The sequence below is a fragment of the Mustela putorius genome, unplaced genomic scaffold (genome assembly GCF_011764305.1).
Source record: "Mustela putorius furo isolate JIRA1106 unplaced genomic scaffold, ASM1176430v1.1 tig00000129_pilon_pilon_pilon, whole genome shotgun sequence".
NCBI lineage: Eukaryota > Metazoa > Chordata > Mammalia > Carnivora > Mustelidae > Mustela > Mustela putorius.
In genome coordinates this window covers 17412458-17428475 of record NW_025421290.1, presented here as the reverse complement: position 1 = coordinate 17428475, position 16018 = coordinate 17412458, and the positions used below count along the sequence as shown (strand labels likewise).

At 39.7% G+C, this 16018-nt stretch overlaps 1 protein-coding gene across 11 annotated transcripts in view; it reads right to left on the bottom strand.

Moving 5' to 3' along the window:
- The window catches only part of SYNE2 (spectrin repeat containing nuclear envelope protein 2), a 330781-nt gene that overhangs the window by 183137 nt on the left and 131626 nt on the right, over nucleotides 1-16018 (bottom strand). For all 11 annotated transcript variants that reach the window (XM_004738910.3, XM_004738907.3, XM_045070315.1 and 8 more), the window contains exons 26-32: nucleotides 15624-15724; nucleotides 15243-15369; nucleotides 13560-13717; nucleotides 12291-12438; nucleotides 10868-11460; nucleotides 7611-7790; nucleotides 5361-5511 (exon numbers count right to left, since the gene is read on the bottom strand). In XM_004738910.3, coding sequence (XP_004738967.1) covers nucleotides 5361-5511; nucleotides 7611-7790; nucleotides 10868-11460; nucleotides 12291-12438; nucleotides 13560-13717; nucleotides 15243-15369; nucleotides 15624-15724 — 1458 coding nt within the window. The remainder of the gene's footprint in view (nucleotides 1-5360; nucleotides 5512-7610; nucleotides 7791-10867; nucleotides 11461-12290; nucleotides 12439-13559; nucleotides 13718-15242; nucleotides 15370-15623; nucleotides 15725-16018) is intronic.

Below are 16018 nucleotides of genomic sequence, written 5' to 3'. Positions count from 1 at the left end.
TACTGCTGATGGGAATAGCCTGACAGTTTCTTTAAAAACTCAATACACAGTTAACATACAAGTCAGCAACTGTACTCTTAGGCAGTTAACCCTGAGAAATAAAAACTTCTATTCACATAAAGACCCCTACATGGAGGTTTTATAGCAGCTTTACTTAAAAGAGTCAAAAATTATAAACAACCCAGATGTCCTTCAGTGGTGAATGATTAACCAAACTGTGATTACAACCATACCATGGAATACTACACAGCAAGAAAAAGGAACAAACTATTAACACATGCAAGAATCTGAATGAATCTCCAGAGAATTATGCTGAGTGAAAAGAGCCAATTCCCAAAGGTTACATACTGTATGTATGCTTGGGAGGGAAACAGTAGGTTCTCAAATGATAACATGAGGGGCCCTCGTGGTGATGGAAACATTCTTTATCGTGACTGTCTCAAAATCTGTATCCTGACTGCAATATGGTACTATGTACCTTTATAAGATTTAACATTGGAGAAATTTACAGTAAAGGGTATAGAGGATCTCTCTATATAATTTCTTACAACTGCACGTGAATCTACAATAATCTGAAAATAAAAGTGTAACTAAAACAATAATTGAATAAAAAATTTTTAAACAAGAAAAAAATTACTAGGGAGATTTCAATCTCCTGTCTGGAGGCTGACTCATACATCTGTAAAGATAAGATGCAAACTCTCTCCTGGCACGGAACTCTCTGCATGGGGCATAATAATTTATCTTCACTCAAATGGGGAAAAAATTATATGTATTTAATTTTCATTACATTCAAAGAACCTTGTTGTTACACTGACACAAGCCACCACTGAGTGAAGAATAAAGAAAGAGCAAGACTATGGGTTTTGTTCCACAGTCAATGGAAAGGGCAGAATAAAGAAAAAGTAGACTCACTCTGCCTTTTCCCAAACCTGAATAGTCCCCTGACATTCTAGCCTTTAGTCTTACTTTTGCACTTCTGTCTTTCATTAAAGGGAGTGGGAATCTGGTCCCATATCCTAGATAAACATCTATGTTTCTGTGTTTTGGAGGACGAAAGTTCTCAGTGGTATCGTGTTTCAGTCACTGGTGCGGAGCATCATGTTACGAATACATACTACAGAAATGGATTGTTTCTGAAGATAGTATCTAATGCATCATGAAATTAAATGAAATTTATGTTAACTGTCAGTACTAAAATGTCCTTTTTTTCAGAGTTAAAAAAGCATCGTAGAAAAGAATTAAACATTAGTGTAGTAGAACTTGTATAGCTTCCATACATACAAATATATTATTTCAACAAATATATGAAATGCTCCTATGCTAGACACCTGCTACACAGAAGATTCTCAACACAATAAGAAGGGCCTGGACCCTTATACATTTCTGTTTCTATTAATCTTAGAAAATATTTTATTTATTTATTTGACACAGAGACAGAGAGTATGACCAGGAAGAGTAGCAGGCAGAGGCAGAAGTAGGCTCCCCGCTGAGCAGGGAGCCCGATGTGGGGCTCCATCCCAGGACCCTGAGATCATGGCCTGAGCCAAAGACAGTTGCTTAACCAACCGAGCCACCCCGGAGCCCCTATTAGTTTTTAAAATACCTTTGTGAGTGCACCTTTACAGTTGAAAAAGGGGAACAAAGCAAAGGTCACCAAGTTTTACCTCTGCCATATACGTCTTTCAAATGTTTCCAGAGACTACAATATGATAATGATTGAAACATGACTTTGTAGTCATATAGACCTGGGATTAACCAGGTTATGATTAATAATCATATGGCATAATGATTACACCATTCATTAGCCATATAATCCTGGGGAAATTACTTAAACTCTAGCTTCATTTTTTGCCTTTTTTTTACAGAGGAAGTTGCTACTCTATTCAAATTCCAAGACATCAATTGGTCATTACTGGTAAGCAGGATCAGTCAGCCTGAAAAATTCAATACATGGAGATGGTTCTTCTTCTGCTGTTCTGTGTTGCTTCCTTATTGTTCAATAGGTAAGATCCTTGAGACTAGCATTATGAAGCTATCTTCAGATTAGGTGAAGAACCCAGGTCAGTGTATCCATATCTGAGCTACCCTGTGATAAAATTCCAAGATTTGGATTTAGATCTGGTCAAGAAAAAGGCCTTGTAAGCATTTAGGCTGGCCCACATGCCCCAACCACTTTTTTCCCAGGGAACTTGCTGGGGTATTGAGCACTCATGCAGATTATAATAAGGCAATACCATTGGTCTTATTTTTTGAATATATATCTCCTTTGACAATCCCACAGCAAATCAGGAAAACTGACAGGGCAGGGTTGGGGAATTTCTGTGTTCTTTATTTATGACACCATTAAAAAAAAAAAAGGATTTTATTTATTTATTTATCTATCTATCTATTTATTTATTTAACAGAGAAAGAGAGAAGATCACAAGCAGGCAGAGAGGCAGGCAGAGAGAGAGAAGAGGAAGCAGGCTCCCCGCCGAGCAGAGAGCCTAGTGCAGTGCTCAGTCCCAGGACCCTAAGATCATGACCTGAGCCAAAGGCAGAGGCTTAACCCACTGAGCAACTCAGGCGCCCCTTTATGACACCATCTTAATAACATTAAAACCCCTAAAGTTACCTCTGAAATTCTCTAAAGAACAAAAAGAGAGAAAGAAAGAAAGAAAGAAAAGAAGCCAAAAAACCCCACCTCTAAACCTTGCTTTTCCCACCAGTATAACAGGGTCAATACTAGTTACCTTGCAAGGTTATAGGGTTATGTGGGAATGAAATGATACAATAATGACCAAACCATCCATGGCAGAAACTATCATTATCACCATTACCATTTTTAGTAGCAGTAGTCCTAGTAGTGTTACTTAAAACCTCAAGACCACATGATTGTCTTATTTACAAATAAAACCAATTTTTCTGGCTTCAGGATTTTCCAGCTTCTGGGATAAATCATGTATTGGAGTGGAGGGGGTACGGTTTGGCCCATGACAGAAATTAGTAAATTTTTAAAGTGCTGCCATATAATGTCTTTGGTATTAAGAATTTTCCATATTTAATATTATGTCCTTAGGCTAGATTCCTAGAAATAAAATATTTGATCAAACAGTAGAAAGCTTTTCAAGGATCTTGAATAATATTGTCAAAGTGTTTTCCAAAAGGGTAGTATCAATCTACTCTTAAACCAGCAACATAAAGAGTATATATCTCGCTGACTATCAAAAGGCAAACAAAGGTATTTTTGAGAGTTCTGGTTTCCTTTGGTTATTCACAAGGGTGTACTAGAAACTATGTATGTCTCTCTCTCGCTCTTTTTTTTTTTTTTTTAAACAACTGTCAATTTATTCCCTATGTACAAATAATCTGTTTGGATCTCTGTGGTTTACTCGCTAATTTCTATGAGTTATCTGTATATTATTGCAAATTCACTTATGAAAATATTTTTACTCAACAGCCTTTTCTTTTTTTTTTTTTAAATATTTTATTTATTTATTTGACAGAGAGAGATCACAAGCAGGCAGAGAGGCAGGCAGAGAGAAAGAGGAGGAAGCAGGCTCCCTGCCGAGCAGAGAGCCCGATGCGGGACTCGATCCCAGGACCCTGAGATCATGACCCGAGCCAAAGGCAGCGGCTTAACCCACTGAGCCACCCAGGCGCCCTCAACAGCCTTTTCTTAAAGACTGAATTTATTTGAGATAGAGAGAGGGAGGGGGAGGAGAGGGAGGCAAGTCAGGGCAGAGGGAAAAAGAGAAGCAGGCTTCCTGTGGAGCAGGGAGCCCAATGCAGGGCTCAATCCCAAGACTCCAGGATCATGACTCAAGCAGAAGGCAGATGCTTAACCAACTAAACCACCTAGGCGCCCCTACAGTATTATTTAAAATAATATAAAATTAAATTTTATCATATTAACTTCTATTTATGAGGGCATGTTCAAGTGAACTATATTGTTACTACATATTGTACATACATGAAATTATATTATACACAGGAATAATTTATTAAAAGTTCTCATTCTTGTAAGGCTGATCATGTTGAATTTTCTGAGAACCAAAAGAACACTCAGCCCCTTATATCCACTCGGATACGGACAGGATCCTCCTAGATCCGGAGACCACCAAACCCAGAAGCTACCACTGCTAGATGGAAGGAGACAGGCTGCTCCTGAGCAACTCTACCTCACTGTCTGCTCCTGGTCTTGGTGGCCTTCTTCATTTAAATCTTCATAGGAGGGGCCCCTGGGTGGCTCAGTCGGTTGAGCACCTGCCTTCAGCTCAGGTCATGGGTCGTGGGACTGAGCCCAGCATCAGGCTCCCTGCTCAGCCAGGAATGTGCTTCTCCCTCTCCCTCTGCTCCTCTTACCCGCTTGTGCTCGCTCTCCATCCCTCTCTCTCTCAAATAAATAAAATCTTACGAAAAAAAAAAATCTCATAGGAAATTAGTTAGACAGTCACATATCGTACAACTGGTGTCCAAACAGGGTTCTTTATGATTGGTCATAAAGAACCCTGTTTGGACACCAGTTGTACAACTGAGACTGAGTCTGAGAAGTAGGTCTCGCTCCTACTCTAGATAGCTCTGACCATGTACTGGTACCCTGAATATTACTTCAGCTTCAGGGATAAGAGTTCTAGATAAAGACTCAATTTTTCAGTCTGGTTGATTCTTTCTCAGCAATAAGAAGTTAAATGAAATAGCTTCCTAACAATCAGCTGTATCAGGTAGATTGTATTTCCCACATGCTTTTGACCCTTTAACAGCACTTTAGCACAGGACTCATAAAACCAGTAGGAAAAGCAACTTTCTAGAATACAGTAATATAGTGTAGTAGTAGTATTCTTCAACTATTCCATTCCTTGGCCACTTTGGTGGATAACCACCTAAATGCGTAGAAAATAATGACACCTAGTGTCCAAAAGTGTTACTCTTCTTAGAGTATGTTGTGATTGGTGAGGCTGTGAATATAGATGAAGCATCATGGATATAAATACATTTTTACAGAAAGTGAATAAATAAAAATGTAATTATTCCTTTGTCTGCTACCTTCATTCCCTGGAGGCTAAAATGAAGTCTCACGTTCCTTTTTGGTAGAAGGTCAGTGCAAAGACTGTCAAAACCATACAGAGGTAGTAGCAGGAGTGACCCCAGATGTCAACAGAACCACATCACCAGGATCAAAAACCAAACACAAGTAACCCAGCATCAACCTGGGGACTGAAATATTTCAAGCCCTAGTAATAAATTCAATAAAGTCTTAGATATCTGATAAGACAGGGTCACTGTTCTTTTAAGCCAAGTTTCAAAAATGACTATTTATAATATCCTCGTAATGGTCAAGGCCACTGTGCGGAGTTTCCTTTGGAATCTGGACTCACCTCGGCTATCCTTTTCTTTAGGTTCTCTTTTCCCATGTAGGAAGCCTGAAGGGAGATGACATTCTCTTCTTTTTGAATCAAAGCAGTCAAGACACTTTTAAAATTCTGATATTGTTTTAAGAGCTCCAAAACTCTTTCACATTGATCAAGGCTATAAAGGAAAAAAAAAAAAAAAAGTAAAATGGGTAAATCTCGAAAAATAAGAAAACCATTCTCTCTCTTTGTAAGTACCCTATGATAATGACTAATACATGATGGAAGATTTTTCCTCTTGACATGGTCTAGCATATTGCTTTACCAACATAACCTAAGACAATGGCTCATATAGTTATCTGGCAAATGGGTGGTATAAAAAAATCACAGGATTATAATTGTCACCAGATCAAAAGTTAAAAAAAAATTACCAGGGGCGCCTGGGTGGCTCAGTGGGTTAAGCCGCTGCCTTCGGCTCAGGTCATGATCTCAGGGTCCTGGGATCGAGTCCCACATCGGGCTCTCTGCTCAGCAGGGAGCCTGCTTCCCTTCCTCTCTCTCTGCCTGCCTCTCTGCCTACTTGTGATCTCTCTCTCTGTCAAATAAATAAATAAATCTTTAAAAAAAAAAATTACCAGGTGTAAGCTCTAGAAGGAAACACAAGATTCATAATCTTAAGAAATCAGCATCTCAATTTCATCATGAACCAAAAAAACATCTTGGAAAACAGTGCCTCCCTAGCACTATTCCTGGAGATTGTTTTGATACTAATTCAGCAAGTCACAGTTTAGGTCAATTTAACTTATTCTAGATTTAGCCCTTTTTATTATTTTTTTAATAGAAGAATTTTTTAAATATTTATTTATTTATTTGACAGAGAGAAATCACAAGTAGGCAGAGAGGCAGGCAGAGAGAGAGGGAAGCAGGCTCCCTGCTGAACAGAGAGCCCCATGCTGGGCTCAATTCCAGGACCCTGAGATCATGACCTGAGCTGAAGGCAGAGGCTTAACCCCCTGAGCCACCCAGGTGCCCCTAGATTTAGCCCTTTTAAAAAATTAAAGTAGTACAGATAACTTGAATACTTGATTTCCTTATATCTGGGCACTACTCAGTCATGTGAACTTAAATAAGTTACTTTAACCTCTCTGGACCTCCATTTCTTTCCTCTATAAAATCTAAGGGCAGACTAGATCAAATACCACAGGCAAGTTTTATCTTGATTACTGTACACTCAGCTTCCAGGAGAACACAGGAGGGGCACCCAGACAGAGTTCTGGGTAAAAGGACCACAGACAGAGGTGAGCAGAGTTACAGGAAACTTCCAAGGAACTGAGGTACCAACCAGAGCAAAAACAGATAGACCACTCAGCCTCAGCATAAGGGGGGAAGTACCCTGAGACAGAGAGGAGGGTGCCAGTAGGAGATGCCAGAACCCCCTGCTAGAAAGGGAGGCGGTTAAGACCATCTCTGTTAGTCCTCAAATCTCCTACTTGTGCGTCCCATTTCCTATCCCAACTGGGCCCCCTTGGCCTGGCTGGTCCAGGCTGTTAGGGATCAGCCGTCCTGACTACTTCCCCGTCCAGGCAGAGAGTAAGGGAAAGAAGGCATGGCTGGAGAATACTGAGCAGAAGTGCCAACTAGGACTGGTAGGTAATGGCTATCACAGAGTTAAGAACACTTTTGAGCCTGCCCAGGCTTGAAGATGCCACACAGCCAGCTTTAAAGATGGAGGAAGGGGACACACATCAAAGAAAGTGGTAGGAGGCCTCGGAAAGGAAAAGGATTCTGTCCTAGAGCCTCGGAGAAAGGAAGGCAGCTTGATGTCAGAATTTCCAACCTCCAGACCAGAAGATAAATTTGTATTGTTTGGTGAGGCTGTGCAGTGTGGAAACCTGGCGATTCACACACCTGTACCCCTGGGGCGAATAATACATTATACGTTAATAAAAAATCAAAATTTTTTTTTAATTTTTTTTTAATTTTTTTTTTTTAGCCACTAAACTTCCATTAAACAGAACAGCAACAGAAAACTAACATGGGTGGGGTAACAATAAACACACTGTGTAGTTGCTGTCCCTCTTAGATAACCTCTTAAATTCACTGGGCTATAATCTAGGATGCCAGATCTTACCCAGACATTGACCCCATCAGCTTCCAGTATGAAACTCTCACGTTTGCTCCTCCTTTACATCCATGCAAATGTGCTTTCAATGTATTTCAAAAAGTTAACTGTGCTACACACAACTTCTCAGATTTGGGAGGGACTTTCCCCCTTACCATTCAGTGACCGAAGCTTTTGTACTCTCCCACAAAAGTGCTGTATTTTGGAACTGTTCATTCAGTGATTTTTCTCTACCATCTTTGAATTGTGGGAGAGAATTAACCATCTCTTGCAACCATTTCTTCTCTTCTTCATAGTCATCTAGATCCTTATCCAGTCTCGTTAGTGATTTTTTCCTTGATTACGAAAGAGAAAAGTTTGATAGCCAGTTATTAGCCAATCTGATTCAACACAAGTATGGGTAATTTGGGGGAGCGCGCTAACTTTAATTTGCCCTCAATTTATTATATCAAAATTACACAGTCCTATTATAGAGTTCACGAGGTTCTATGCATCTCCAGAATACTAATTTGGTATTTAAGACATAATAAATATACAGAACCTCAAGCAGTAACATTTTTCTGTGGTGAACGTGCTTGAAAAGGACGTGTAAGTATGTGAGAGAAGAGAGAAAGAGTATGTGTGTGAATGGGAAAGAGCATGGCATGGAGAGAAGCCCTGCAAGCTTCTAAGGAAGAGTGGAGGAGGCCAAGGAGAAAGGAACAAGCAAGGAAACCTCGCATATCTACCTTCTATACCAAAACTTCTTCCCCATGAAAAAAAGTCATTTGACCTAAGAGCTTTAACCTGCAAACTGATCCTGGAGGGATTAACTCCATTCACCCAGGTCTGAATTGCTCTTACCAGATACTCACTGTTTCTACCTCCTCTTTTCCAGTTCTTTCTGGAATCTACTCCCAAGACTCTCACTCCCCACCGCCCCACCAAGATGGCTCGTCAAGATCTCCAGTAGCTTCCTTGATGCTAAACCCATGGTCCATTCTCAGTCTTTGTCCCCTTCACTGGTCAATGGCATTGACACAGCTGACCACTTCTCCTTGTTGAAAGGCCTCCTCACTTGACCCCAGGACTCTTGATTTTCCTCCTCCCATACCCGCCACCCCTTCTTAGTACCTGTGCCTGGTTCCTCTTCATCTCCCGAATCTCCTAACATGGAGTACTTGGAGCATGCAGCTCGGCCCTCTTCTCCGGCCTGTCTGAACTCACTCTACTGGCAAGGTCATGCATCTCAGGACTTTATATAGCAATCTAGATGCTGAGGACTCTCCAATGCATACCTCTACTCACCCCTCTCTCCTGACTCCATCTACTGTTATGAGTCTTATTGGTACCCGACTTGAATGTCAAGTATTTCGAACCTATCCTAAAACTGACCACAGTTGATCTTTCATTCAATATCTGACAAAATTCACTCTTTCTCATTTCAGTTGGTGGTAACTCTGTTCTTCAAGTTGCTCAGGTCAAAGCCTAGAATCATTTTTTTTTTAAGCTTTTATTTATTTATTTGAGAGAGAGGAAAGAGAGTGAGAGAGAGCATGAGAAGGGAGAAGGTCAGAGGGAGAAGCACACTCCCCGTGGGGCTGGGAGCCCAATGCGGGAATCGATCCCAGGACTCCAGGATCATGACCTGAGCTGAAGGCAGTCGCTCAACCAACTGAGCCACCCAGGCGCCCAAAGCCTAGAATCATTCTTGACTCCAGTCTTTCTTTTATAACCTAGGTACAGCGTGTCAACAAATCACATGGACTCTATCTTCAAAATATACTCGGAATCTTAGCACTTTCTGCCACCACACCTCTGGTCCACGCCACCATCATCCCTTACCTGGCTTACTACCACAGATGGACCTAGACTTCCTGTATCTTCCCCTGACTCCTACACTCTGTTCTCAACACGTCAGCCAGAGAACGTCTGTTAACATTAAAAACTACATAGCTTCCATCTGCTCAGAACCCTCCAGTGACATCCCATGTTACTCAAAGATAAAGCCAGAGTTATCACATGGCCCAGAGGTCCCTACCTGAGCTAAGCCCCATCCACCACTCCCTTTCTGATCCCCTTTCATACCTCTTCCCCAAACCTCACCTCCTTACTTCTCCTCAGACACGCGGCACATCCCCACAGCCGACCTTTGTACCTTCCACTCCCTCAGCCTGGAAGGTTCTTCCTCCTGGTAGTCACCTGGCTAGCTCTCTCATCCATCTGACTCACAAAGATTTACTTTCTCAGTAAAACTCTCCTTGATGACCCTTTTGGAATTCCAACCCCCTCCTCCTTCCTTGCTTAATTTTTCTTCATAGCTTTTATCAACATCAAACACTGAGTATCTTACTCCTCTCACTAGGTAAGAAGCTCTATCGGGGACAAGAGTTTTTGTCCATTTTGTTAACTGCTATATCCCCAAGACCTAAAGTAGTACCGGACACACAACACATACTTGTTTTATTAATAACTAAACTAAAAATTACAACAACTTATGGTTTATCAATGTATAATTTTTCATGTGCAAATTAACATGGATTTATTCATTACTTAGTGTTTACAAATATATAATAAAAATGTATTAACGATGAGTGACTAAATGAGTAGTTAGTTCAACACCTTACTAAGAACTGGGCACTGTAGGAACGAAAGTCTCTCTGTGACTGGGAGCACAGGGCAGTTTCAGAGGGAAGAGCTTGGTCAGCTACGGAGCCTCAAGACAGCATGGAGCCTGAGGGATTCAGTGGGCAGAGGAGACAGAATGTGGAAATGATTTAGACAGGGAAGGGGAGTTCCCAAAAGTAACCTGCTAACATTGTCACTTGCAGGACCTGGAGGCTGGCTCTGAACATCTGCATTAAAATAACAGCACTCGTCCGGAAGACTGCCCACCTCAGTTTACTGAAACTCTGCTCATTCTCCAGAACTAGCACTAACCTTCACTGACCTCTCAAAGTCAATCCTATGACTTCCCACTCAGTGCCCTTCCCAATCCTGCTGGCAGGAGAGGGGAAAACCAAAAAATTCAGGAAGAAGCAGGGACAGGGCGTGGCATGCCTATCTCCCACCACATCTTTATTACCCACCGCGTGGATCTTCCCCCATCACGAGAACCCCGTAACCACAGAGCACTAAAAGGGACTTTTAGCGAAGCGCTCAAGTACTTTACACACATCTTATTTCACTCTCCCTTTGTCCATGAAATGCACACTTTAATGGGAAAAAAAAATTACAGAATATCTTGTAAAGACACACTATCAACAAAAATCAAGCTTGCTAGAAAAGTCTACAGAAAAGAACGCTGAACAGGGAGTAGAGCAGGATGGAACAGAAGTAGAAAGGCACGGGAAGTAGTTCTCTCACCTAACAGATACTGAAAACACAGAAAAGTACTGTCCTGCGTCTGGACATGAATGAAAACGAGACTCACCGTTGCTTCACAGCAGGAACACTGGGATCCTTGAGACTGATTTTACCGATCTGATTATACACATCTTGAATGTTTTTCAGGAGTTCATTATTTTTGAAAATACAAGTCTCTAGTAATTTGTTTTCTTCAGTGAGCTCTCCGTGCACGCCATCGTCACAGGTCTCAGATAACTTTCGGGACAGAGCGACGAGAAGTTTGTCACAGGTGTCGTCCCCCCGTTCGGCGTCTTTAAAGCTTATGCCGAGCGTTTTCAAACGTTTATCCAAGTGTCTGGCCTGGTCCTTCATCAGGCTGATTTCTTTTTCTTTATTTTCTGCCCTCACCATGTTTTCTCGCACTACCTGTGTATCTGTAACAGGCTCGAAAGAGAGCTCAGCTGTTCTCAGAGAAGCCAGAAACTCCTCCAGAGCTGTGAGTGCGTCTTTACTCCTCTGGACCTGGTGGTTCACTTCTTCGAGTTGTGTTCTGTGTTTCTGCAGAATCTCCCGAGTCGCACGGAGATCAAGCGGGTGTAATTCCTTTAATGCAAAGTCGCCCGACTGTTCCAGGTTGTTATATATTTCAATCTGTCCAGCTATGGAATCTTGGATATTCTAAAATAAAGGAAGGAATGCTGAAAAGGCTGAGGCAGAAGAAAAGGCAGACTGCATACCAGAAATGAACCTAAACTTACAATGTCTAGGTGGCATCTAGAAAATGGCTTCTGGGTTTTTCTAAGGCTGACAGTTTCAACAGAAGGAAATATTTTAATTACAAAGGATCAGATGGTCCAGCTGTTCCATTATCTGATAACCTTCCTGATGTCTCAATCCCCCCAAAGAAAACAAGTATATAACTCTACTGCTTCAGTGAAAATAGAGATTAAGCTGTTGAGACATCTGTTTATAATCTGAAAAATAAAACTTTAATTTTTTTCATTTGAAATGAGACTTGGGGTTTGGAGAGTAGGGTAACAGGGTGATGGGCATTAAGGAGGGAGCTTGATGTAATCAGCACTGGGTGTTGTATGCAACTGATGAATTACTAAATTCTACCCTTGAAACCAATAATATAGTGTATGTTAACTACAGTGAATTTAAATTAAAAATTTTTTAAATTAAAAAAATTTTTTTAAATGAGACTTGGAATAAGTAAGCCTTAGAATATGCATGTGAGTCTAGGACAATATTTAGGATTTCAGCCATTGGAAAAGACATTCACAAGCAAACCTTCATTTTGAATTCAAAGAAAATATCTAATTATTTACTCCACCGTACCTACTTTCAAATTTGCAAGGAACTGCGAGTTGAGAAACAAATAAGTCTAAATTATTGAAGGCTCTTCTGCCATTGCTTATAGTCTAACTGTATACCATTGATGTATAATTAAAAATCTCTGAAGAACTGAATTATTCTATGAGTACACTGGGAGAACTTCTAATTACCCTCAGGTTTTGATAAATGCCATCAGCATCAATGAGATGAAATTCTTGAATGACTATTTCACGGAGGAGCAGGTCGGAGCCACAGAGCAGAAGTGATTCCTTCTCCACAGGTAACACAATCTTCAGTGCGGTCTCCAAAGATTCCATTCTGGGTGAAAAATAAACCAGACATAACGGAAAAAGACAATATAAAGATATTCTATAAAATATATTAATGCCATGATTTAACTAAGACATACAATGATATGTACAGATCATCACATTAAAACCCAAAACCAGCAAAATTAAAAACAAAAAACCTTTCAAAAACTAAACCCAGCAATCCCAAATCCCAAAGACTAAGTGGTTTGTTATATCCAATATTCTTAATAGCATAATATATAATACATACTAAGTGGAAATTTATTGTAAAATATTCTAAGCTTTACCCCTACCTTTTTTTGAATTTTTTTTTTTTTAAGATTTATTTATTTATTTTAGAAAGAAAGAGAAAGCAAGTAGGGGGAGGGACAGAGGGAGAGAATCCTTCAAGCAGACTCCCCACTGAGTGTGGAGCTCAACAGGGGGCTTGATCCCACGACCCATGAGATCATGACCTGAGCCAAAACCAAGAGTCAGGCACTCAACCAACCGAGCCACCAGACACCCCTCTGTATCTTTTGAAACACAAAATATTGAATGCAATTTAAGTTTGCCTTTGATGACAAAGAAATGTCATTATAAATCATTTTATTAGTGAAAGTACAATAGAATTCAAAGAAATAGGCTCTATTAATAATAAATCGAAATGTGTGACCTTGGACAAATAACATACAGCCTCTGAGCCCCTGTTTCCTCCTATGTAAAATGGGGATGTGTCCTGGGGAAGCGCATCCTATGTATAGGGGATAGTAACAGCACTCTCACTTTAGAAATGGGAAAACCAAGGCCCAGAGAAGTGACATGGCCAAATTCATGCCCAAGGGCAGATGGGGGGGATGAAGTAGTGGAGTAAGGGGTGGCGCCAGGTAGGGCATGGCCTTTGGAACTCAACAGAGTTTAAGTTCCACCTAAGTCTCTGGCTGGTGGGGTGGCTCGGTGATGTTGTTTAAATTCCCTAATGGCAATCATAGTATCCTCTCTCACTGTGGTAGTAAGAACTAAATATAATAGCATACTTAGTATAGTATTAGCCTAGCTTAAAATAGCATTAAAAATTCAGTAAATTCAAAAAAAAAAAAAATTCAGTAAATTCAGTAAACTCATGGTTAACAGATCTCAGAATTATACCTGGTATTAAGAGTCATCTGAAACTCTCTTTCCTTTTCCTTTAATCTGTCTCTCGTGTTCCTTATTAAAGGCTTCTTTATGTCACTGTCAAGCTCTTCTAACTTCAATGAGGTGAATTCAAACTCTTTCCAGCAAGAATCCGTTTCATCTCTTAAGACCTAGGTGAACCACATGAAGTAAGCTATCAACTAGTGGGTTAATAGGCACACTTATTCTGTTTTTACAAAATGAGGACATTTGCCAACCATTAACACAGAGTTTCACATGAAAATACATTAGAAGTATTTTTAGATCTCATTTAATTAATAAAATTAATTAAATTTTAAAATATTTTCCGACCATCTACAAGTGAAGTATCCTTCAGGGAACAATGATCTTAACTGTCTTCTTAGAAGTCCCATTCAGTGAAGTCAAGGGAGTCAACAACAAAGGAAAAAACTCCCTTCCCATAAGCAGGTGCACAGAATACAGAATACAATTCAGAAAGATACATGCAATGTAAGAACAGATATCCTACTTCCTCTAGATAATAAATCTTTGTTTCTCCCTAAACTGAAAACAAAACTAGAGAGAACCAAAACTGTTTCTATCACATAAGAAGTGAATGAAATTAAATTATGATTTATAATTAAACACCTAAAAATTCAATACGATTCTAGCTCCTTATCTTGTTATTTGGTGTGTGTGTGTGTTTTTTTTAAAGGTGCTGCTACAGAATTTACTGAGTGCCGATCATTATAATTTGTTCTTCACCTTCCCCATGGATTATTGCAGCTTTTATAACCAACTCCTTATTCAGTTACTGGAGTAAGGTCTCAAGACAGTTTCTTAATTGTGATGAAAACGTGCTAAATTCATCACTTGAACGACAGAGATTGTAACATATTAATTCTGCTTCCTCAGATGGAAAATAGAGAGGAGCCAGATGGTAGAGTGTGACTCAGGAACCGCCATCATAAAGGGAAGATCACTAAAGGGCACTATAGGCTCTCTTGTGGCCCTTGCCTCCACCTGCTGCGTTTTCTGTGAGGGATCGTTCTAATGCACTTCCAAGCATACAACGGTATTGTTCTGCACTGCACAGATTGTTTTCAAAATAAGGGAGATCTTTATTTGTACGGCTTACGATTGGTTCGCTTAACCCTAGACAGTTTTCTCTGAAGTGCCAGAGCCAAATGGCTCTCCAGAAGATTATCCATCACTCAGAGCAAAATATCCCTCCATTGCCTGCCCCTTCCTAACTGCCCCAACATCAGATAGATAAGTGACAATTTGGTAAAAATGATGATGACTGAAATAAATATTCGGAGCCACTGGTTTCTCATGTATTGTTAATTTGAGAGCAACACAGCTGGACTACTGGTTGAAACTGCCTCGAAACACATTGTTTTGAGCAATTCTTCTGAAGCCCTCATTCCCATCCTAAACATAATCCAAAACTCTCCAAGCCACAGTATCTTGACTACCAAATTAGAGCATGAGCAATAAATTAGGACCCCAAAACCAAGTCTTTCCTGGGCTTGGTAGCTGAATGCAAATCACTCTCTGAAATAGAATAATGTTAGAAATGCAATCCAACAGAGAGAATTCTTTGGAAACATCTAGCACATGTAACCTCAACAAAAACAGTGAATTCTATACAGATGGTGGTATTATTATCTTACTGATCTTTTTGGTAATTACCCGTAGATCTGTCAGTTTATCCTGCAGACAAGCACTACTCCTTTCCTTGTCACTGGAGAAATCAGAAATAATTCTGAATTTGTTATTTTCCAGGTATAACTCAAGATTTTCTCTGTGGATATCATACCTGGGAAAAAATTAAATGCAATAGTACTTAATTTTAATAAGACAAAACATTTTTTATTTATAATTTTTTAACTTATAATTTCTTAATTTATAATTTTTAATTATATATGAAGAAATATCCGGGAATTTGTGCTTAAGTTACCAGACCATGTGCAAAAAAATTATGACTTATGGATTATAGGCATGTATTAAAGTATAACATGTTTGCATTTATGAAATATTTTTGGTGGATTTTCCAGTTATGTAAGGGGTTACCTCTCTTGTAAACAACTGAGGGCTGCATTGTGATCCTTTTCAGACTTCTCCATAGAGCTTTCCTCCTGTTGAGGCTTTAACTTGGATTTCAGGCTAAAATTCTTCATCGATCCCATTGTCCAAGTAAATATGCAAAATAGCAAACATAATATCTTCAGTATACTTAACTGGGATATACATAGACAAATGGAATATACAACTGGAATATACATACACACGCATAAGATATTTCGATATACTTAACTAAATTGGAAAAGATAAACACTTTATAACACAAAGGTATGTCACTAATTCTTTATACCCCAAACCAGGAGATAATACAACTTATTTGAAGCTTCTCAGCTCCAAGAAAGGTCTTCCTCTAGGACAGAGATTTATGACACTGAGTTTTACCT